Genomic DNA, 25,096 nt, shown 5'->3' with positions numbered 1-25,096 from the left:
CTCTAGGCTGTGTCTAGTTGACAATGACTGCCAACGAGGACAGACATATGATATCACCACTCATTGCCCTTGCGACAACCCTGGCAGATCAATGCTATCAATGTGATTATTCTATAGATAAGGTCACAAGGACCTAGAAGTCAGTGCCACCACCAAAGGCTCAACTAGAAAAGGATGGACTCAAACCCAAGCTTAGTGTGTTAGTTATTTTACTTCTGGTGTGGTAAAAACACCCTGACCAAGGCAACCTGCAGAAGGAAGGGCGTGTTTTGGGATAATAGTCCAGAATGGTGGGCAACATGGCAGTAAATAGCAGGCCTGTGGCCTGGAGCAGCCGCTGAGCAGCTGCCTTGCACTCCTGTGGCATGGCTTCTTCTTTGTTGTAAGAGGCCACTTTTTTGTTTTCTGGCCGCTGGGCAGCTCAGACCCAAAATAATCACACAGAAACTATATTATTTAAATTACTGCTTGGCCCATTAGCTCTAGCTTCTCATTGGCTAACACTTATATCTTAATTTAACCCATTTCTCGTAATCTGTGTATTGCTGTGTAAGACATGGCTTACCAGGTAAAGTTTCCAGCATCTGTCTCATGCAGGGCTACATGGCTTCTCCCCAACTCCACCTCCCTTCTCCCAGCATTCAGTTTAGTTTGCCCCACCTACCTAAGTTCTGCCCTATCAACAGGCCAAGCGTGTTTTCTTTATTCATTAACCAATGGTATTCACAGCATTCAGAGGGGAATCCCACATCACCTCTCCAGCTGCCTCATGCTCCTGTGGCCATTGCTTCCTGTCCACACGCTCCTGTGGCCATGGCTTCCTCTCCACATGCTCCTGTGGCCATTGCTTCCTCTCCAGATGCTCCTGTGGCTATGGCTTCCTCTCCACATGCTCCTGTGGCCATGGCTTCCTCTCCACATGCTCCTGTGACCATGGCTTCCTCTCCACACGCTCCTGTGGCCATGGACTCCCCTCCACACGCTCCTGTGAACATGGCTTCCTCTCCAGCTGCCTCACACACCTGTGGCCATGGCTTCCTCTCCATGAGGGACTGTGTGCCCTAGAACTGTAAGCTGTGATAAACTCCTCCTTAGTGCTGCTGCTTCTTAGGCATTTTGTTTTACTCCTGAGTAGAGTAACTGATCTACCACGTAAACAGATGATCTTCCTGTGAGGTCAGCTAGGCCTCATAGTACATGTATGTATGACAACATGCAAGCTATGGCCATGAAGTCATGCATTTCCACCTCTCCTAAGAAGTCTATATTCTGTTCTAATTCCGCTCAGCCCCTCCTCCTACTTAAGGGAAGTCCTCTCTCATTTGTGTTAGGAACATAAAAGGGCCCTTTCAGATCCCCTCTCCAGGGCATACTGACTGAAAGGGACAGTTACAGACACCTAAATCTTTCTTCATGCCTGAAGTCGCCCACCCCCATCCCAGAGGTTCATGACAAGACAAATTCCCAAGAGATTCTGAGCCAGAAAACCTAGGGAGTCTGTCAGAGTAGCAAGGGCTCTAATCTGCTGAGCCCTCTCCCCAGCCTGCAGTTCCTCGTTATTACCAGACAGTGGCAGCACTTGCAACTGGCTTTAAATAATGGGCTCTCAGCTGCAAAAACAGAGGATGTCTCTTACACATGGACAACAGGAAGCATGTGTGTGAAAGCTCACAGTGGCAACAAAGAAAGCCAGGAGCCACCATGTGTCCTCGGATGGGAGAATGGGTGAACATCTGTGGCAACTTCACTGGATACAATGCTAACAAGCAGCCGTCAGGGCAGTAACTGCAGCAATGCCCTGGAACATAAGACTCCACAGAGTGATCTCAAGTCAAAAAACAAAACAAAGCAAAAGAAACAAACAAAACAGAGAGGCCAGGCACGGTAGCTAGTGCCTGTTATCCCAGTATTTAGGAATCTGAGGTGGGGGGATTGCAATGGAGTTGAGACCAGCCTGGGGCACTACGTGAGACCCTGTTTTAAAGGAGAAAAGGGAGTGGCAATTAAGAGTGTGTACTTAACCACTCTGGCAAACAGTTTGGTTCCCAGCATCCTCATCAGGCCCTTCACAAGTGCCTGTAACTCCAGCTCCAGGAGCTCAAACACCCCCTTGTGGACGTCGAGGGCACTTGCACTCTCGTGTGCCAGGCACGCAGCCCTCCCCAGAATCACATAATAAAAATAGAACATTTTATTTTATTTTTTTTAACTTTTTTCCCACAAGAAGCCGCGGGAGGGACGGACAGTTCGCACAAGCAGCACACGCACACAGACACGACACACACGGGATTCGAACTCGCAGACACACGCACGCTCACACACTCACTCGCAAGCGCCCAACACGATGAGCCACCGCATGGCTCAAAATAGAACATTTTAGTTGGGTAAAATGTTAGCTGGTACACACCTTTAATCCCAGTACTTGGGAGGCAGAAGCAGGTGGATCTCTGTGAGTTTGGGGCCAGCCTGATCTATAGAGTTCCAGAACAGTCAAGGCTACACAAAGAAACCCTGCCTCAAAATAAATAAATAAACAAACAAATAAATAAACAGACAAAGAAAAGTAGCTGGGTGGTGGTGGTGCACCCCTTTAGTCCTAGCACTCAGGAGGCAGAGGCAGGTGGATCTCTGTAAGTTTGAGCCCAGCCTGGCCTGCATAATAAAGTTCAGGACCATTAGAGCTAAATAGTGAGACCCTTTCAAAAAAACAAAAGCAAATGAACAAACAAACAAAACAAAACAAAACAAAAAACTCAAGTAAAAATGGCATTTTAGGATGAGGTATTTGAAGGAACCAATTATATGCAACAAAACTGTTAAGAAAGCAAGGAAGCTGTGGACGCGGAAGCAGGGTGGTCATTACTCCAGGAGACCAAAGAATGGACAGGGCGTATGGTAAAAACAGGCTTCCACCAGGCTCTTGGCTTCTCCTTAGGCTTTCCATGCTCTTACTGCATTGGAGGAAAAGAACCCGTAGATGAGTGAATGAATGAATGAATGAATGAGAGTACCTTTATGGGTGGAAGACAAATGTCCCGGAATTCAATTAGTCCCACCGTAGTCCAGTCCGCTTTCATCCACCTTGAGTTCCGTCCTAAGGAAAAACTAATTGATGAGCGAATGAATGACTCTTTAGGATAGAAGGAGCTCGTGTCCTCTCCAGTCTCGCCGCTCAGCTGCCACCTCGGGGTGGGGACAGAGCCTGGGTGACAACTGTAAACTGGGGGTGGGGTGGGGACAGAGAGCCTGGAGGACCTTCTGTCGCTTTTGGGAAAATGCCTGAAATGAAATCCATGGATCCCTGTAAGCAGGTGGCAGGTTGGATGGGAGAGGTTGCTGGGACAGGATCACAGCCAAGTGAGGTGTGAGTTCAATATAGAAAGGGCCTCAAAAATGTGGTGCCTCCCTCGAGGAGATGTTCTGCTCTGACATCTGCTGCTAACTGGGGGTTAGGGATATTATCTGTATCAGCCACAGTCAAGGCTGATGCTTAAGGAAGAAATGCCTCCCCAACAGGCAAGCTGCAAATTTGAAATCACAGAAAGTGGGAAGTCAGACAACTTCTCTTACTAAAAACATTTTTATTTTTAAAACTTTACATTTTTTACTTAATTTGGGAGTTGGGGTGGCATGCCACAGTGTACATGTAAAAGTCAGGGGGCCACTTCCAGGAGTTGGTGGCAAATACTTTCACCTGATGAGATGTATTTCTGATTCTGATTTATTTTTAATTGAGAAACATTAATTAGTACATTTATAGAGAGCAATGTGATGTGATGATATTTGTCATACACATTATGGAATTTTGAACTCTGCCACCTGGAATTCCTTGTGGCAAGAAGTTTTTGAGGTGTATTTTATTTTTAGTTATGTGCATATGGGGGGGTATGTGCACAGGAGTGTAGGTGCCAGAAGATACCAGAGGCGTCAGATCCGTCTGGAACTGGAGTTGCAGACGCTGGGAGCTGGGACTTTGTGAGGATAGTACGTGCTATTAACTGCTGAGCCGCCTCTCCTGCCTAAACGTTCTGACATGGAACGTTACTGTAAACTTTAGTCCATGCTGTGGAATGGATTGTACTCAGGAAATGCGTCCTTGTACCCGGCTCTTTCCTCGGGGTACATTTCTCACGTAGAAGAAAGGCTTCACCACACAGCGAAGGAACGTAGCAGGAAGGGTGGCTAAAGGCTGGAAGTAAATTTTGACTTTATCTGTTTGTCTAGTGTGCTCTGACTATCAGAGGAATCCCCATCTGCCAGGTACAGTGAGTTTATCCATTCTCAGTGTTGAAGTCGCTGCTGAAGACAAATATCCACAAGGAGGCAGCAGTGAGTCACAGAATGCATCACACGCTGTAGAGGAATCTCCTTAAATCCAGCTTCTCCCTGGGAGAGGCGAGGAGCTGAGATGCTAATGATCCTCGAAGGACCGCGAGCTCCTAGAGTCCCAGTCGTGGGGTTGCATTCATGGTCAGGGTGCTGAAGTACATGTGATTTGTGACGGAGTCATTAGATGCTTCTCGTACCCCTCTGGAGGGGGTGAGTCCTGGTAGCTCTTGAGTCTCCAGACCCCAACCAAGCAGCAGGGAACGATGGAACAAAGAGCCGAAAAAGTACCTATGCGAGGGAATTTTTCCAACCACGGAGCTAAGAGCGCTGTATCAATTTTCATGTCTGAACCGGGTGTGATTCGTGATTCTGTTTGAAGAAAGTATCAGCAGGATGGTGGCTCAGCCCCGGGGTCAGCATGTCTGTAGAGCGCCTTCCTTCTGTCCACCATTTGTGTGAACTTGATGGCAGTCACTGTCTCCAAGTCTCACTGGGACAGCTCTGGGCTGGGAATGGCACCCTTTATCAGGTGGTTACTAGGTGAGATGAACTTAGATCAATTAAACAGGCAAAAGAGCCTGACATGGTTCATTCATTATTCATCCTTCATTTTCCCAAAAGCCTGTGCTAAAGGAGGAAGACAAAGGACCACCCTGAGGCAGCCTGTGTCCTGGAAAGTTACCTAGGTAACCTCCCCCACCTCTGTCTCTCTCCCTCCCCCTTCCCTTTCCCCTTTGAGACAAGGCCTCTCACTATATAGCCCAAGCTGACATTAAACTCATGATCACCCCCACGTTACCCCCTAAGTGCCAGGATTACAGATGTGTGCCACATCTGGCTCATATGGGAGGAAGATAGATGCTAAGTGATCATGTCCCTAGTACCTGCCTCCTGGCTCCAGGCAGGGCAAGGTGTTCGCCCCCCCCCCCAGACTTCCGGCATGCGCAGCCTGTATTGTCCCGCGTCACAGATGGAGCACACAACACAATGGGCCAGACACCGGGCTAAGTGCTTCTGTGTGCCCTCATCTAATGTTCACAACAACCTTGTAAAAGAGCCACATGACGGCAGCGTGAAAGAGCAGACCAAGTCACACAGACAATAACTGTCAGATCGAGGTGGGGACCCCACGCAGGCTGGGTCCAGCATTCGAACTGTAGCACTTACACTACACCGGCTCCTTCATGTGCCCAGGTGGCCCTGATCACGTGGTATGAGTAGCTGTACCTGTCAGTCACACGGAGCACAATGCCAGCTTGTGGGAGGCAGGGACTGTGGCTCATTTGACTATGTACCCAAGCACTGGCACAGGTCTGGCTAAGAATGATGCAGAGATGAAGAATGAGCCTCTTGAAGCTCCCAGGAAGGAGCCAGCACCATTGTTTTCTCTGGGTCAACATAACCCATCACCTCCATTCCCACCCAGGGAGAGAAGGCTGCGGTGGTGAGGGCTGCCCCCTACAGTGCACTCCTCACTATACTGGAACTCAGCCACGGGACCTGGGCAAGCCCTTCCAGAAGGAAGAGACACTGCTGGAATTTGAGCCAGGAAAGTCATCCCACCTCCCACCTCCCACTTCCCAGCTCTCTTCAGCATTAAAGCCCCGTGCAGTCTATTGTGGGAGTTTTCTATAAGCCTTGCCCATTGGACAAGCCTTGCCCATTTGCCAGCCTCAAATTTATCAGTATGGTTCAGGCACAATTCCTTAATGGTCCAGAATGCACTTCCTGCTTAATCTCGCCATTAGATTCAGTTTAAAATTTCAAAATCAAAACAGTATTCTGGTTATGGATGAGTTCAAATTCCAGCTATCTCTGTAAGCATAGGGTGTGTGTATGTGTATGTATGTGTGTCTGTGTGTGTGTGTTTGTGCATGTGTCTCTATGTGATTGTGTGTATCTCTGTGTGTGTCTCTGTGTGTCTGTATGTGTGCCTGTGTGTCTGTGTGCTTGTGCTTGTGCATGTGTCTCTATGTGATTGTGTGTGTGTGTCTGTGTGTATGTGTCTCTGTGTGTCTCTGTGTGTGGTATATTCATGCGTACATGTTTGTGTGGCTCGAGGAAGTAGATCATCACATCTCTGATTCTGGAAATCATGGCTGATCCAAGCTCCTTTCTGCTGAGGGACAATGGTCTTATATCCTCTAACGTTTTTGTTAGTTGTACTGATTTAATAAAATGCTGATTGGTCAGTAGTCAAGCAGGAAGTATAGGCAGGGTGACCAGAACTGGAGAATTCTGGAAAGAGAAAAGGTTCAGTCTGCAGTTGTCACCCAGATGCAGAGGAAGCAAGATGAGAATACCTCAGTGATAAAAGGTAACAAGCCACATGGCTAACACAGACAAGAATTATGGGTTACTGAGAGATATAAGAGTTAATAAGAGGGCTGGAGAGATGGCTCAGAGGTTAAGAGCACTGACTGGTCTTCCAGAGGTCCTGAGTTCAATTCCCAGCAACCACATGGTGGCTCACAACCATCTGTAATGAGATCTGGTGCCCTCTTCTGGCATGCAACATACATGGAAGGAATGTTGTATACATAATAAATAAATCTAAAAAAAAAGGGATTTGCTTTAAAAAAAAAAGAGTTAATAAGAAAGCCTGTGCTAATAAGCCAACCAATTTATAATTAATGTAGGCCTCTGTGTGTTTCTTTGGGACTGAACAAACTGCAGGACCGGGTGGGACAGAAACCTCTGTCAACACCTTCCCTGTTCTTTGCTTCTTATATATCCTAAACTGAGTCTACACGTTCTCACCACCATGGTATTCTGCCTTCCCACAGCTCCAAGACCAATTAAGTCAAGGACCAAAGATCTCTGAAACACTGAGTCAAACAACCTTCCCTCCTTAAGCTGCTGTAGCAGGCATTTTGTCAGGGCACTGCAGAAGAGACCGACACAGACAAGAAAGGGAGCAGGTCCAAGAGACACAGCTTCCAACATGTGAGAACCTCAGAAAATGGTAGCGATCGCTAAGAGGCAGTAAATGACTTTTACTCAAGAATTTCCTAGACAGAGGGGTCTCTTGGTTCCTCCTCTGTCAAGAAGCAACTCCAGGGTGAAAGGGCTTGTTGGGATCATGGTTTAAAAGGATATAGTCTATCATAGAGGGGAGGTATGGTGGCATGCAGCTAAATGTGCCAGGACTCCCCACATTCTGGGAGAATAGGAAGCAGAGAGCAGACAGGAAACAAGACTGGGCCATAAAACCTTATGGTGCACTTCCAGTGATCTACTTCATCCAGAAAGGGTCCACCTCTTAAAAGTTCCAGAACCTTCCAAAATGGTATCACTACCTAGGAACCAAATATTCAAACATATGAGCCTACGGGGGATGTTTTATCTTCAAACTGAGGGAAAGACATCTTCAAATTGAAAAGGTCTCCTGTTTACCCAGCATATAAATAAAAAGGCACAGAATTCAATATATAAATATGAGCTTTCAGAAAACTAGGGGATCAAAATTTTAAAAGCACCCCCTGAAGTAAATAATACAATGGGCTGTTTGAACATCTGTCTTTTTGCAGCTCAGTTGCCTACTTCTGCCCTCAGGAGTGTTTTCTACTCTTTTTAACACCCTAACTCTATCACTTAAAAAATAAATGTGGGGGTACTGAAGTGATAGATCAGCTGGAAGAGAACTGGTTGATCTTGCAGAGGTCTGGGGTTCAGTTCCCAGCACCCACATTCTCATCATTAACTCTAGTTCCAGAGGATCCAACTCTCTCTTCTGACCTCTGAGGGCACCGGGCATACATGTGGTGCACAGCCACAAATGGAGGCAAAACATTCATACACATAAAATAAAATAAATAAATTAGAAAAATTTTAAGAATAAATATAGAATCCTGGCACATCATGAGGATTTGGGGTAAAAGTTAAATACATTCAATACATTCAAATAAAGTGTGGCCATGAATGACAATGTAGCAATATTGGTGCCATGTCATGACATAAATTACAATGTAACAATACTGGTGCCATGTCATGACATAAATTACAATGTAACAATACTGGTGCCATGTCATGAGCAAGGCCTTCTAAGGTGTTAATAATGAGGAACACAGGACATGGAGAATTAAAACCTCTCTGTAATATCTGTGCAATTCCTCTGCAATTACAAAATAATTCTAAAATCAATGATTTTCTATAATTAGGCCTATTGACAGAAGTTAGGGGAGAAGTGGCAGGTGAAGAGATGAAAGAAAGGATGGGGTACTAATGTTTCACCTTACACCTTGAAGATTCAAGAAATGTGACTATCGGGGCTGGAGAGATGGCTCAGTGGTTGAGAGCACTGGCTGCTCTTCCAGAGGTCCTGAGTTCAATTCCCAGCAGCCACATGGTGGCTCATAACCATCTGTAATGAGATTTGGTGCCCTCTTCTGGCTTACAGGCATACATGCAGACATAACACTATACAAAATAAATAAATAAATAAATCTTTTTTTTTAAAAAAAAAGAAATCTGAACTATCATTAAGAAAGCAAAAAATGGGGGAACAACAAGGTGGCTCATGGGGTAAAGTGCTTGCCATCAAGCCCAACAACTTGAGTTCAATCCCTAGAACCCACATGGCAGAAAGAGAACCAGCTCTCAAGTTTCCATGTGTGCACCATAGTGAACACACATCACACACACATGAAATATATATATATATCAAAGATTCTCAGACAGACGTGTGCACACTCAGGAGGACTGAACAGACAGAGGACTCAGCACTCCGTTCAAAGTTGAGGACTAAAGGAAAGAACTTTGAGAAGAACCACTTGGCACAAACCTATGTGATGTTTGATCTTGCTTGTCAGCTTGACTGCATCTGGAACCAACTAAAACGCAAGCTTTGGGAGACACTCCTGTGAGGAATTTTCTTAACAGCTTGTTTGAAGCAGAAACACCCACCCTACACGTGGGCAGCACCTTCTGCCCAGATAAAAGGACCTGGAAGAAAGAAGTTTCGCTTTCTGCATGCTCGCCTTCACTCTTGCTGGCAAACCCATCTACCCTATTGCTGCCTCGTTCCTTTCCTATTAGAACCAACATCTTCAGGATTCACATGCAGACTGCAGAGCAGCAGCTCCCCCAGAATCCTCCACGCCTTCAGCACCAGACTGGGACTGCTGAGACGGCCAGCTTCATGGACTGAGGGACCAATGACGCTCGGCCTCTTTGATGGGAAAGTCATTGTTGGGTTACCCAGGCAACATGCTGTGAGGCAATCTAATAAACTCCCTTTAAACAGAAATTCATTCTACCAGCTCTGTTCTTTTAGAGAATCCTGACTAATGCTCTTAGCCACGCCTGGGAAGAGGGCATCTCAACTGAGGAGTTCTCTCCATCAAACTGACCTCTAGGGCAAGTGTGTAGGGGCATTTTCTTTATTGCTGATTGATGTAGGAGGGCCCAGCCCATCATGGGCAATGTCATTCCTGGGCAGGTGGTCCTGAGCTATATAAGAAAGGTAACTGAACACACGAAGGGAAGCAAGCTAATAAACACTGCTCTTCCGTCGTCTCTGCTTGGGTTCCTGCCTCCAGGCTCCTGCCTTGACTTCTGCTGCTGATGAAATTGCAAGATGAAATAAATGCTTTCCTCCCCAAGTTGGGGCATTCCAGAGCAAGGAGGAAGGGGGCAAAGAGAATGGGTATGGATTTATGATATGAAATGTACAAAAAATAGTGAGGCCACACCCAGAGTCCCAATATTCAAAGGACTGAGGCAGGAGGATCATGAATTGGAGGCCAGCCTAGGCTACACAGAAAATCCTTGTCTAAAAAGGAAAAGAAAGACTCAAATCAAACAACAAAATACAAATAAAATGAACAAACCTAGTGCCAGCAAGATAAATCCATGGGTGGGTACAGTGCTTGCTCCTGGAATGGTCTCAACCCTCAAAAAGAGACCAACCCAAATAGAGCGACTTAAAGAATAGCTTGTCTTTGAAAATTAGCATTTTAATTTTGAAAGTTTCCAAGAAAACTCAAAAGCAGAGAGTGAAGATTGTAAATATTTAGTCCCCCCCCCCCCCAGAAAAAGCCGGGAATCATCATTCCCAGATGAGCATCACAGCAATGCACACCCACAGGCTGATTGCACCAGAGGACTCCCCCACCCTCGCTGAACTAGCAAGACTCTACTATAACAACGGTGGGTACAGCAGGAAGGGCTGCAAGACACAGGCTCGTTCTCAGTGAGTGACTAGGGAAGCCCAATGTCAAGAGGGGGAAAAATGCTGGAAGGGTTTTAATGTTTGTAGATTTACTTAAGATAGCTTGATAATAAACACAGGGTCGCTGTTAGTAAAGTAAGCAACAAGCAACAATGTGTGGGTGGTCCAAGCTGAAAGAATGTTAAGTATGGCAGAGGGGCTGGAGAGATAGCTTAATGGTTAAGAGCACTTACTGCTCTTGCAGAGGACCTGGCTCCACTCCTATCACCCACATGATGACTCATAACCACCAGTTCCAGGGAATCTGATACCTTCTTCTGGCCTTCATGGGCTTCTGTATGCATGTAATTCACATAAACCTATGCAGGCACACACATTATTTACTTTTATTTTTATTTATTGTTGTTACAACTTAATCCAGTGTTACAACTTTCAAAGTTGAGGTCAGAATTCTGGGTCCTGTACTCTTACCATCCCGCCTCTTCTGAGCCAACTGTTCTTAACTTTGGGGTCGTATTTCTTGAAAGGTCTGTATGCTTATCTCAAAGACCTCAGCCCCCACTTTCTATCAGCCTCTACCAGCCTCTGACTAGGAACAGTTATTTATCCCCTGAAGGGAACTGTCTAGGGACCAAAAGAAAAGCGGCGCCAGCACCGAAGGAGAGGAGAGCTGAGCTGAGCCATTAAGGGAGATGCTGGGTCACTGAGGATGGGGAACCCTGAGCTCTGGACCACACCGCCGGGAGGACGCAGCAGTGCAGCTGATTCTCCCGAATGCGATGCGCACATATACCTCAGCTAGCCTCAAAATCTTACGTCGCTCTCAGCATCTTGGAGTCACAAGACAGGTGATCCCGGGCTGCGAGTATCGCAGAACTCTGGTCCCCGATGCACCACGGTGATTCTCCTGCTGAACTCTGAACCTTTGGGATCTAGGAAACCGATTTTTAGTCGGTACCCTCTAGGTCGCCTTAGGAGCTGTCCAGTGCTGATCACGGATGCAGCCGGGCCCCTGGGGTGCTTGGACCAGAGCCTGCCGCGCCCGGCACAGCTCCGGGCCGAGCTGCTGGGAGCGCTGACGCAGAGCCCTGGGAGAGCTGGGAGCTGTTGGCTCTGAGCTAGCTGGACATGGATCTGCAGAGACCCGACTCCTACCAGGGCGGAGCTGGCCCTCACTTCAGCGAGCATGTCCTACACAAGGTAAAACTCTCCCCCGGGGCGCCCACCTCAATGCCGGAAGTTCTCTCTGATCCCCTGACTTTTGCTTTGGGACTTAAACAAGAAACTAGCGAGTATCTGTGATCCTGGGCAAAGCCTTTCTATGCGATCCTGTTTGATGTTCAAAAGAGAGATAGATACGTGCACACTGGGGGAGGGGACGCCTCCAGAGGCCCCAATTATGGGGTGCTGCATTCACTCGTTCAGTTAACCCTCTCCTCCCCACACACCCATCTCTTTCTTCTGCCATTTGGCCTGTGTACGGGCATCTGAGCTTTCCCTAAGCCTTGTGGGAGACTGCACTTCTTCTCCTAGCTTCTCTGTCAATCTCCAGCTCCACATAATCTGGGAGCAGTGGTTCACCTGGTTGAAATATCTGGAGCAGTGATCTGTAGCTGGGCATGGAGGTGCACACCTGTGATTCTAGTACTTGCAGGAGGCAGATGATGCAAGTTTGGAATCGTGAGTCCAAGGCCAACTTGGGCTATGTAGGAAGTTCCAGGTCAGTCTTGGCTATGTAGTAAGAGCGCGTGCGCGCACTTGTGTGTGTGTGTGTGTGTGTGTGTGTGTGTGTAGACAGAGATTGGTGTTCAAATTGCAGACAAATTGCTGTACTCAAAGTGAAGCGCCCCCCCCCAAGAGGTCTATAGATGCAAGTCTTGAAATAACCCTATTTGTCCTTCTGTTTTAAAAAGGTACAGAGAGGCAAAGTAACTAAAAGCCAAGGATTGTGAGTCCAAGTCGAATCTTGTGTTCACTGCACCCCCGCAGAACCTCTCAGCAGAGTGTGGTCCCAGGGGTCAGCAATGCGAGTGTGACCTGTGGTCCCAGGGGTCAGCAACGCGAGTGTGACCTGTGGTCCCAGGGGCCAGCAATGCAAGTGTGACCTGTGGTCCCAGGGGTCAGCAATGCGAGTGTGACCTGGGAGCCCATTAGAAAGTAGTATCTCAGACGTGCTGAATGATTCTGCATTTTAACAAGACCCCAGGGGAGTAAACAAGGGCATGGCATCTAAGTTTCCGATGCATGATTTGTGCCCTGCTGGCTATTTCTGATCCGAATAACAGAAAATCCACTAGTGAGTGGCGCAGGTGTACAGGTTTGAGAAACCCAGGTGCTCTTTTCCTCCAGATCTCCAGAGAAGGAGAAGTCTGGGAGTTCTAGAACCTTCAAGGACTGTGTTCTTGGAGACTGTGAATGTAGTCCACTGTAAAGCATATGGAAACAAGGAACCTTACCAACAGGCCAGTGACAAACCCAGCTTGGTAGGAAAACATAATAATTATACAGGTCTCTCTAAAATTTATAAAAGACTCGTTTTTATTTTATGTGTACGGGTGTTTCGCCTACACGCAAGTCCATGTGCCATGTGCGTGCAGTGCTGGCAGAGACCAGAAGAGGGCGTCAGATACCATGGACCTGGAGTTACAAGCAGTAGCAAACCATGACGTGGGCACTGGTAGCAGGACCAGGGTCCTCTGGAAGAGCGGCCAGTGCTCTTAACCACGGAACCATCTCTCCAGCCCAAGAGTCGCTCTAATTTTAAACCATGACATAAAGATATAAACATTCATTTTTGAAAGCTTTAAGATAGGGAAGTCAGAGTTTTCAAACTATTGATTAGATGCGGTCTTCCCTGCTCCTCTCATCTACACACAAAAGCCTTCACTTCCTTTGGGCTTATTGATCACCAGAGGAAGAATGTTCTTATTCTAACAGGTCTTGCTCTGCCGGAAAACAAGTGTCCCCTTTCTACGGTGAATACCTGGTCTTCTCAATGTGGTCACTAACATATTGACAGGAGCTCACCTTGAATTCTCCATGGTACTCAATGCAGTGACCTATGTGTGCGCACACACGTTTGTGTGTGCATATCTGTGTATGTGTGTGCGTGAACATGCGTATGTGTGTGTGCATGTGTGTGTATGAGAAAACCTCTCCTATGGTGCTGACAATCTCCTCTTAGAGTTGCAAAAGGTCAGGGCATTGACACTGGAGCACTATCTTTAAAAAACAGAAAAAAACAGACAGTGGTGGTGTACGCCTTTAATCCCAGCACTTGGGAGGTAGAGGCAGGCAGATCTCTGTGAGTTCAAGGCCAGCCTGGTCTACAGAGTGAGTTCCAGGACAGGCTCCAAAGCTACACAGAGAAACCCTGCCTCTAAAAAAAAAAAAATCTTGCATTATTCTAGAGTCCAAGTAGATTCATTAGACTGTATTAGCTGTGAGAGGCAGATCTCCTATACAGCATTAGGGGCTAGGATTTGGTGTGTGTGTGTGTGTGTATATGGTGTGCACCTATATGTTTGAGTACCTGAGCATATGTGTATGGAGACCAGAGGGTGGTGTCAAGGGTCTTCTATCTTGTCTCACCTTATTTTTTGAGACAGTGTCTCTCACTGACTCAGGAACTAAGCAATTGAGGAGAATGCTGGTCAGTGAACTCCTGGGATCCCCATTTTCACTTCTTTGTGTGGAGATTACACCCAGAGACCTCCATGCCTGGCCTTTGATGTGGATACCTAGAATCTAAACTTGGGTCTTCAGATTTGTGTGGCAAGCACTTTACCCTCTAATCCATCTCCCTCACCCGGCTTTATTTTTATTTTTGGGGACAGGGTCTCACTATTTAACCCTAGCTGACCTAGATCTCACCATATAGACCAGGCTGGCCTCAAAATCACCGTGCCAGATTCTGTTTAGTTTTTCAATGCAGATCTCATGTATCCCAAGCTAACCCTAACCTCACTTTGTAGCAGAGGCTGACCTTGATCTCATGATTCACGTGCTGGGATTCTAGGCACGTGACACCATGCCCAGTTAAGGGTTTTTTTGTTTGTTAATTCGATTGGATGGTTTGGTTTGGTTTTGAATCAAACCTGGCTCCTCTGGAAGAGCAAACAGTGCTCTTCACCATGGGCCCTTAGTCAGGAGTCTTTCAAATGAACCTTTTACAGGAAAATAGTGAAGATCCTGAATCTCAGGTGTGCTCCTTGATGGATTGCCAAGGAGGCAGCACCCCTGTGCTCCAGCTCCCAGATGAAGAAACAGAACCTCGCCGGTTCCCCAGAAATACCTCCATCCCACAGAGAAGTGTCTGATGTTTGGTAGTGACATAGGGCGGTTTAGAAGCCCGCCAGACAAGAGACACTGTGGCTTTATGGGAAGAGACCCTGGCCTGAGTTCCTTCTGTCTCTAATGTAACTTTCAGCAACATCTGTAAGCCTTTACTTATCTTACCTTTCTTACTTCTATTTAGTTTTAATTAGAATACAAACACGTGGGTTTTATTGTGACATTTTAATACATGTATATCACTATTCTCTATCCTTACCCCCACCCACCCAGCCAGCTTTCCTTTTCTCTAAGCTATGAAATACTATCTGGCTTACTGCTTTTTAAGTGCGGGTATTGGACACCAGAATGCTAGGCACAGGTGTAATCTCGGGAATATCAGAAGCATCCAATAAATGGCAGTTTCTGTAAACACACACACATCTTAAGCTTCAAAGTAATTTCAGTAGGTACCACATTCGGTTCCCACCTAAAATGATGCTTTGTGAGAAAGTAGCAGTTTCACACGCCAAAACTCAGAAGCACACACACGCGCGCGCGCACACACACACACACACACACACACACACACACACACACACACACACACTCCACGGCACAATCCCATGGGAACAGCTCACATGAACCATCCATGCAGAAAATATGACTTCTCTGCCAACCTCCAGTCCAAGTTTCCTAATGGGAATGTCTCTTTCCTTAGAGAGATGGGACATGAGACATGCTGAACCCCGTGAAGTTTCACTTCACGGACTGGGCTTTCCACTTGATCTTCAGTCTTGTGAGTGGCGGCCTGGCCCAGAGGAGCACAAGACACTCTTAGGACACACGAGTGTGAGCTCGTGCTGGGAACCACTGGGAGGCACTCGGTTCATCCACCAAATGCTGGGGGTTTTTAAATAGAGTTGCTGTTCTTCTCACACATCTGAATATTTGATGCAGCTCAATAATTTAAAACATATGGACAATAGTGTTCGACTTTTCTCAGAGAACTTTTGGTCCTGTATGGCAACCAGGTCGATGTCGAGGGCCATCCAGGGCAGCAATGGCAGGGAGGGGCCCAGAAGCAACTCTTGGGTGGAAGCCGGTGGTTCCTGCCCTGACCTTGAGCTCTAAGGGCAGAAAGGGTGGAACTTTGGGCCCAGATGTCAGAAAGGCAGGACACAGGGACTTCGGCTTGAGTGAGTGCTTACTCATGCTCGGTTTGTCCCAAGAGAGTCAAGCAGTGAATTACTAAGCCAAAGCCAGCCTCCTCCCAGCAAGTCAGAAAAACAAGCAGAGCAAGAAGACATGGTTGCTCATTCATCTGTTCCAGGCTTGGTCTTTGCTGAATGAAATTAGCAGAGAAATAAGGGCAAAGGGTGCCACGTCTGAGTTTGCTGCAGTACCTCCTCAGGCGAATGGTGCAGGGGCCCAGGGACTCTCGGCCACACCCTGTTCTCTCTCACACTTCCACCTGTCACTGCTCTCGCTCTGTGAAAATTACATCCCATAGTAACCCCCACATTGCATCTACTCATTTACCAAACATATATCGGGCATTCCAAAGTGTGAGGGTCTACACTCTGGGGCACTGCGGAGGACATAGAGAAAATAGTTTCCTCCGTCAATGGCTTGGGACCTATAAGACACGGGTATGGGGCTGGGAGACACCTCAGCACTTAGAGCGCTTGCCATGAAGTGTGAGGGCCTGAGTTTGAACCCCAGCGTCTACATACAACCCAGAGACAGCCGTGTGTGCCTGTAATCTCAGCACCAAGGAGGCAGCCACAGGAGGATCCTTGGGACGTACTGGCGGCGGAGTCTAGTTAAATCAGCGTGTTCCAGGTTCAACAACAACAAAAGATGGTAGAGGAAGACACTCAACATCAGACCCCGGCACATACACACACACACTCATCACTCATACCACACATGTGTGTGCACACACGCGCGCACACAATTTGCTTTAAGGTTGTATACATAGTCTCAAGTGCCTTAAAAGACTCAGAGAGCTGCAGCGGGACCACCCAGTTAGAAATGGTCACTTCTGACATCATTTTGAAATGTCCCCTTTCATTTGACAGCCTCTGATTAAAGTTGATGTCTAAAGCTGGCTGCCGTGGTGTGCATCTGTAAACCTAGCACTAGGAAGACTGAGGCAGGGGACTCACTAAGCCAACGCCAGCCTGGGCTATATAGTGAGTCTCTGTCTCGAATAAATGGAAATCAGCATCTAAGACAGACAGACTCCCAGCCAGTCTTCCCCCTGCCCTGAGCCGTCACTCATAAAACCTAGGGAAAGTTGCTTAAAGCAAGGTTGCTCTTTCCTATAATCACCCCCACCACAGATGACTAGGCTAAGACAAACAAACCAGAGGAAGATGGTACCCAGTATTCTGCTTTCCTCTACAAACCCTTTATCCCTCAAAGGCATCTTTGTCAATTAAACAATGTAAATGGGGCACGATGTTGTGGTCAAAGGACCCAAATCCACAGGAAAATGCACACTCTGTGGGTGAATGAATAAATATTATTTTTGCCTGGAGGGAACAGCTCCGCTTCTTGCCAGATTTTCGACCTAGACTCAAGAATAAGCTAGGAAACCAAGGAAAGAGGGCTGCTGGCTATTCAACGTTTATTTGCTCTATTTCCTCTCTCGAGCGTGCACTCTGATGGCTCTAGGTAAACAAGGAAGTGCGGGTTACGATACTGGTAATTTGGAGCCATCTGGGGCTCCCTGAGCTGAGGAACTGGCCCTGCCCGTTTCCCAGAGCAGGCAGCTGGCCTGGGGAGAGGCGCTGGCTTGCTCCTTGGGATAATTTCAACAGGAAATGATGGTGACCTGGTCCAGCATTAGTGGCTTTCCCAATGCCCCTGACTTTCATCCTTTGAGAATCCATCCCCTTTAATTTGAAGTCCCCAGGGTATTTTGAGAAATGGCTGAGACTCACCAGTTTGGGACATGTTTTCTCTTGTGAGCTGGTCTGGGGAAAAGACTGTGACTTCCTTCATTTTCAAGGCTGTGGATATGGATGCATAGTTGTGTGTTTGTGCATGTCTGTAGGCATGTATCTGTGTGCACATGGCATATGTGCATGTGTGTGTGTGCGCACGCGCATGTGTGTGTGTGCACTCTTGAGAACCTAGTGGATCTCAGACTTTTTCCATAAAAGACTCTGGGGATGATCCCATATTAAAGGGAAGCTACTTGGGGGAGAAGGTCAGAGGCCTTTGGAAAATTCCGGCCGTGCTGGATTCCATTTTAGCTGAATGGAAACAAGCATAGGTGAGGGCCAGGCCTGGCAAGTGTTGAGCTAGATCCTTGCAGAGGCGCTAAATTTATCCCAACGTGCTGTTTGCTTCCTCCCTCACCCGCCTCAAGCAAGAGACACAAGTCTCCAGGGATGCAGGTGACTGCAGAGATCATAACACTGTTGTTAAGTTGTGGACTGCTTGGGGACACTGTTCCCTAGTAGAGACCAGCGCAGGGCCGTCCTCTCTCCCACCAACCAGAGGAGATCGGCCATCCTGAGTGAGAGAGCAGCAAGCCAGCAGCAAACAGCAGACCTAGAATCTTGACCTCACCCATCAGCACCTGCCCAGCCCTCAGCCGCTCCTGGAGGCAGTGAGGCCTTCTGTGGTAAATTCCAATCAGCCAGCTGCTGAGCTCTCCGGTACAATAGCTCCTACTTCTTCCCTGAAACCAACCCCACGCCCTCCTCTCTTACGTGAATGCCTAGTTATCAGTAGATGGATTTACGTAGGATCATAAGGGTGTGATTTAACAATTTGGGCTTCACCAAATAGAACTGATATGCTTTTAGGTGTCTGAAACCAGGTCACCATGTGTGTGTGCGCATGCACGCGCGCACACATGCGTGGGCAAATATGCAAGCATACATACTTGTATACACACCTCTCTCATAAACTATAGACTGTGATAACGAGCATGTTCTCAAAGTTTCCTGGTTCCATTTTTGGGACTGGGGATATTTGTTGTTTCAAAGACAGGGTTTCCCTAGGCAGCCCTAGGCGGGCTTCACTATCCCCCTGCCTCAGCTTCTCAAGCACCAGGGCGACAGGTGTGTGCCTGTGGGCCGTTTAAAAGCAGACCTTTCTCTTCCTCTTTTTCCTTGCCCCTCTGTTTAAATTTAGCACCTTGCCACGCCCTAGCAATTCAGGGAGTTTTTTAAATAAGCAGATCTGTTGGGTCAGAGAAGTGCCCCACTGGTCTGCGGGGACTAGTGGGCCTCGCTGCTCTCAAGGATCCCCAACGCTCACACCCGGAAGTCATAAAACCTCTGCAAGGGAATGAAGCTGGGCTGCACATTGGTATCAGAGAAGCAAAGGGGGCACAGTGGCAGAGCTCCGTCTGTGTATTCTCCCTCCTCCTCGTGGGGTCCCCTTTACTGGTTTGTTCAATTTTGAACTCAGAAGTGTTCAAATCATTTCAGTACGATAGTCGAGAGGGACCTAGCAGAATCATAATTATTAATAAAAATTATTTTTAAAACACATGGCTCATCTGTGAAGCAATTTACAGTTCACATCTTTTTAAATCTATGCTGTGACACTTTCTTACCACAAACCCTTTGGGTAGCTGTCATCATTAATTCCATATTATAGCTGGGAAAATGGGGACCAGATGGGGAAAAATAGAGTTCCGTGCTGAAGGCCACAGCTGGTATTTTAGAAACTCTGATAATTACAGCAGACACTTACAAGGCAGGCTCTTCCACAGAGTGGGGATTGCTCCGAGCGTTTATATCTGTGAACTCATGGAATCTACAATCAGCCTGCTTGATCTCATTTTACAGATATTAAGATGTCTAAGCCTAAATACAAGCAAGATTGTGGGTGCAGAGGGGCACAGCTGGAGGGGGCACAGGGGCTTTGTCAAGAAGTCCACCTATTTGCTTTGGGGTATGGGGTGTGCAATGTGTATTTTTCAGGTCTATAGGGTCCATTGTTAGCTGTTTGTGTGTTTGTGTGTGTAGTGTGTGTGTGTGTGTGCGTGTGTGTGTGTAATGTGTATTCATGCTCCCACGTGTGAGTGTGGGTATGCCACGGCACACGGGTGGAGGGAAGTGGACATACATTGCTGCCTACCCTCACATTCTGCCTCATTTAAGCCAGGATCTCTTTGCTGTTCCCACTGCCTACACCAGGAGAGCTCACAGGAATTCTCCTGTCTCCACCTCCATTCCCACTGTAGGAGCACTGAGATTACAGATGTGTGCTACTGTGTCCAGATTCACCTGAGTAGGCCTGGGGATTCGAACTCAGGTTTTGATACTTACTAGGCAAGCTCTCTGCCCACTGAGCCCTTGTAAAGTTAGCTTTGCTCTGTCTCTCTGGGCAGGTTTGTGTTACTGAGACCATGATTCCTGTATGGCCCAGTAATGCAAAACCATATATTCCTGTAATGCCAAGCCATTATTATAATCAAGAGATCATTTGCTAAGGGAAAGGGGGCTTGCAGGATTCCGAATATAAAGCTGCCAGTCTGATTAGATATAGCCACTGTCTGCCCTATACGAGGCTGGCTTCAATCTATAGCACCTGTGACCCCTTCGGCTTCCTCCCTATCCGACCTCTGCTTCCATCAGCTGTGTCTGAGAGGGACTTTAATCAGACAGGGAGTTCAGGCTTTCCCACATCTACATCCCTCGTCATCCTCTCAAGAACCACTTGCCTTAGAGCTGGAGAATGCCCTGGATATGCCCTGGTTGCCAGAGCAGGGGAAGTGGGAGGAAGGAACGCTTCCTTCCAGAAATCTCCATCTGTCATACCCAGACCCTGTCACCTCACTGCTCTGCCTCCCTTTCTGCCAATGCCAGTGTCAAGGCCTTGGGGATCTAGGGCTTGGGAACCATGACAGAGAAAAAGAAGAGCTGGTGGAGCCCTTTCCTTAGACCCACCATGACCCTCACTCCAGATGCCCCCCAGTATTGTCAACTCTGCTTGGGGATTTTGAAAATCAATTCAACACATAAGTCTGCAGGATCAAGAGCCACCTTCCACCCCAAGCAAGCTGAGTCCAGCAAGTTTGCAAGTCAGAGAATAGCTCAGAGAGGTGACACAGGTCCCACGGCTTCAGCCCATATGATACAGAGATCCTAGTTCCTGTGAAGTTCCTTAAGGGCCAAGGGCTGGAGTCTCATACCTTAATTCTTGCGGAAGGCCAAATGTGTGCTGCTCTCTGAAGCTGCCTAGCTCTAGGGCCTGACTAGATGACTAATTCCAGAGACTATAAAACAATAGGTCTGGGCTGGCAAGATGGTTCACTGGGTGAAGGTGCTTGCCACCAAGTATGATGACCTGAGTTCAGTTCCAGGACACACATGGCAGAAAAAGAGAACAGGTTCCTGAAAGCTGTCCTCGGATGTCCACAGGTGCAATGTGATGTGCATATGTGCATACACACATATAAATATATAATGAATACATAAATGGAAAACCCCACAGATCCAGGATAAAGTCTCCCCACTGAAGATCAGAATGACTGAGTCCCCCAGATCAAGGATCCCTTCCAGTTCATATCTCCAAAAGGAAAAAAGTTCTCATCAGGCATCCGAGATATTCCTGGAGAGAAGTTCTGTGGTCTGGGCTCGCTGAGCTAGAGTCCAGCATTCTAAAATGAAGCAGGCACCTCGCCCTGAATCCCCAAACATCTTAGCTGAAAGTTCCTGCCAAACTGAAAGATGCCAGGGCCCTGGCTCTTCACGACAGCTCAGCCCGTGGAGAGAAGCCTGGGAACAATGGAAGCCAAGACCATGTGAATCCCAGGATCCCATCCTTCAGGCCCTGAATGGGGTCTCTATCAAACAGCATGGTCCAGGACCACAGACTCACAAGAAACCACAAGGTGGAATCCCCGAGCATCACACCTTATCTATCACGGGTCTCCAGCATTGCCTGCCCTATGCATGTCCTGTCTTCCCTATCAGGTGCTCTGCCCATGCCCTGGCTCGGACACCCCATCAGGTCCCCTGCTGACCGAAGCACCATCCTCCATCACCCTCCCCTGCAGCTCACTGGCACAAAGAGAGAACTACTTGTAAGGTGGCATTAAACCGCCTTGGCCCGTAGCCGACTGTCCGTCCTTGGTCATACCACTCAAATAGCCCTACAACCATTTGCAGAGCCAGTCCACATCAGTCATCCCGCTGAGTGGGTGCAGTATGGGTGTAATACAGGCTCTCCAGGAAAAACATTTGAGGTCAGGACCCCTTCTGCTTGCCAATGAGGGACCAGCTCAGACTGGTTTAAGCAAGAAAAGAATCCATCAGCCTCATGCTTGGTTGGTATGAGGCTAGCCTAGCTTGGAGATCTCTCTCTCTCTCTCTCTCTCTCTCTCTCTCTCTCTCTCTCTCTCTCTCTCTCTCTCTCTCTCTCTCTTTCCTCTCCTCTCCTCTCCTATCCTCTTCTCTCCCTCTCTCCTCCCCTTCCTCTTCCAATCCCTCTCCCCCCTCCTCCTCTAGCTCCCCCTCCCTTCCTTCCTTTTTCTTTTCTTTTTCTTCTTTTTTCTTTTTTTTTTTTTTTTTTTTTTTTTTTTTTTGGTTTTTCAAGACAGGATTTCTCTGTGTAGCCCTGGCTGTCCTGGCATTCACTCTGTAGATACCAAGCTGGCCTCGAACTCAAGCCATGCACCACCACTGCCTGACTCCTCCCCCTCTTTTGATGTTTTGCTATGACTTGCCTTGATTCACAGGTATGTAGTTCCTCGTAGAGTCATTATAAGATTATCAAAAGCCCCTATATCGTAACTTCACAGCAACTCGATTCAACTGAGACCTGAGGCTCATTGGAGACTGAAATGGCCACATGCTCACCCCTGAACCAGTCATTGTAGAGGTTGAAACAGTCACATGCCCATCACTGGACCAATCACTGGGGCCAGTAGATAGCATAACTTAAGCACGAGTTATACGCCGCCCTCGCGTTTCACGGAAGCCCTAATGATCAAGAATGGGAGAGGGGCAGCTGGTGTGGTGGCATAGACCTTTAATGCCAGCACTTGGGAGACAGAGCAGGCAAATCTCTGAGTTCCATGCCAGACTGGTCTACATAGGGAGCTCCAGGCCAGCCAGCACTACATAGTTCTCTCAAAGAGAGGGAGAAGAAACGAGAATAAGAAAAGGGGGATTTTTGAGAGGGGCAAGCAGCCAAGGGTGAGCCATTTCAAAGCAACAGATGCCCCTGTGGTAATCCTGGGTGAGGCTGAGTCTCAATGTTTTTAAATCTGTAATGAGCAGAAACTGGAAAAGAAATGAACTCTTTACTATTAAGCCCAGCCTGGGCTGTTGGTGTCCAACATGTGGTAACATTTACCACCGAATAACAGGGCTTGGGTCATTAGTGACCGGTCGGTCTTAGGAATGCGCTAGTCTGACCCTATAGGAACGGCTCAACAACGGGGCTGAGAAGGTGGACCTTACCCTCTGGCTTGGAACAGACATTTCCCTGATGGAAACAGATGGTCCAGCTGCCAAGGAAGAGGTTGGTTTGAGGCAGAGGATTAGCACTCAGGAAGTGTAGCCCAGGCAGCAATGAAGGGACCCGAGAGGGCTTAGGGCCTGAGCATCTTGCCACCACATGAAGCGTGGGAAGTAAGGCCGAGGGCCCGCTAAACAAGACTGGCTTCATGGGTGTGTCATTTGTGCAAACACACAGGAACCTGCTCTACTTTACAGGGCCTGGGCTCATTTTAATGCTTGGCAATGGCCACCTAAAACCTCAATAATTTTTACACAAGGAACCCACTGATTATTCCTACTTGACCCTGCAAGTGCTATCGCTTTTCCTGCAGGCGTCTGCCTCTACAGTGAGTCCGGACTGCTCTCGAGGGTGCTTTTCCCCTCTGTTGGCTTCACACCACTCAAGATATGCTTCGAGTCACTGGGAAGTGGTCATCTTCTGTTTGGGGTCAGATTGCACAGGAGTGGCCAGTTCTCCTCCCCTAGGTAGAGCTGCATCCATAAGGGTGTTTCCTGGCAAGGGACAGGCTAACTGCGGAATAGGGCCACGGGCAACAGAAAGTGTGGTGTTGAAGGCAGACGCCTAAAGGGGACAGGTGGCCTGGCTTCACGCAGGTTAAATGGGGTAAGTGGCTGTGCCAGGACTGAGGAAAAAGTCAATGGCCTCCCTATCTGATTCAGGCATGGCAACGGACTAGCCATACGCTTCGTCATGGCTATTAGAGAGTAGCGGGGCCTGTTAGACTAGAAGGAGCCATTATCATCGATATAATGTATGCCATTTGGGAAACAGAAGCAAAGAAAAGGGTTGCCTGTGTCACTGTTGACTCAAAGTATTTTACAGCCAGGCGTGATAGTACACCGCCTATAATCCCGGCTCTCAGGAGGTAGAGGCAGGAGAATCATTGCTGCTAGTTCGGGGCCAACCTGGTCTCTGCCAAGAATGTTCCAGGTTAACCAGGACTAAGTAGTGAGACTGTGTCCCCAGAAAATAAATGTATGGAGTTGGAGAAATGGTTCAGCTGTCAAGAGCACATCAGGGTGTTCCAGAAAACCCAAGTTTGATTCTCAGCACCTGTGGCAGTTGGGTCACTATAGTAGGAGGCTGCTTGTTCATTCAAGGGCCGCCCAGACCCAAAATAACCACACAGAAACTATACTAATTAAAACACTGCTATGACCAATCACTTAGGCATATTGCTAGCTAGCTCTTATATCTTAAATTTTCCCATTTCTATTATTTTGTATTTTACCATGAGGCTTTTGGTTTACCGGTAAGGTTCTGGGGCTTCTATCTCCTTCAGGGGCCACATTGTGTCTCTCTGACTCCGCCTTCTTTCTCCCAGCATTCAGTTTAGTTTTCCCACCTAGCACTATTGCAGAGGGTGGGAAGTGCACAAGCTTTACATTTACATTTATAGTACAAGAGAACACACCCAAGTGGGCTGGTATTTTAAAGGCTATTGGCTGAAGGAGTTCCCACAGCAGGTCACTATTGCCTGTGAATCCAGCTGCAGGGGATAGAACACTCTTTTCAGGCCTCCATGGCATTTGCATGGGCATACACATACCCAGCCCCCCCACACACACACAAATACAATTTTAAAATATTTTTTAAAGAAGAGGGGGTGTGGGAGGCTCTAAAAAAATCTTACTAGCCAGGCGGTGGTAGAGCATGCCTTTAATCCCACCACTCAGGAGGCAGAGGCAGGCCGATCTCAGTGAGTTCGAGGCCAGCTTGGTCTACAAAGTGAGTTCCAAGACAGTCAGGACTGTTACATAAAGAAACCCTGTCTCGAAAAACAAAAACAAAACAAAAAAAATCTTACTACTATAAACGAGG

At 47.6% G+C, this 25,096-nt stretch overlaps 1 protein-coding gene across 1 annotated transcript in view; it reads left to right on the top strand.

The window, feature by feature from the left end:
* Positions 1–11,629: 11,629 nt before the first annotated feature.
* The window catches only part of Rab37 (RAB37, member RAS oncogene family), a 63,164-nt gene continuing 49,697 nt past the window's right edge, over positions 11,630–25,096 (top strand). Inside the window, exon 1 of the mRNA XM_038325910.1 lies at positions 11,630–11,701. Within this exon, the coding sequence (XP_038181838.1) occupies positions 11,630–11,701 (72 nt within the window). The remainder of the gene's footprint in view (positions 11,702–25,096) is intronic.

This window comes from Arvicola amphibius, chromosome 4, assembly GCF_903992535.2.
Source record: "Arvicola amphibius chromosome 4, mArvAmp1.2, whole genome shotgun sequence".
Taxonomy (NCBI): Eukaryota; Metazoa; Chordata; class Mammalia; order Rodentia; family Cricetidae; genus Arvicola; species Arvicola amphibius.
This window is presented reverse-complemented; position numbering and strand designations above follow the sequence as displayed.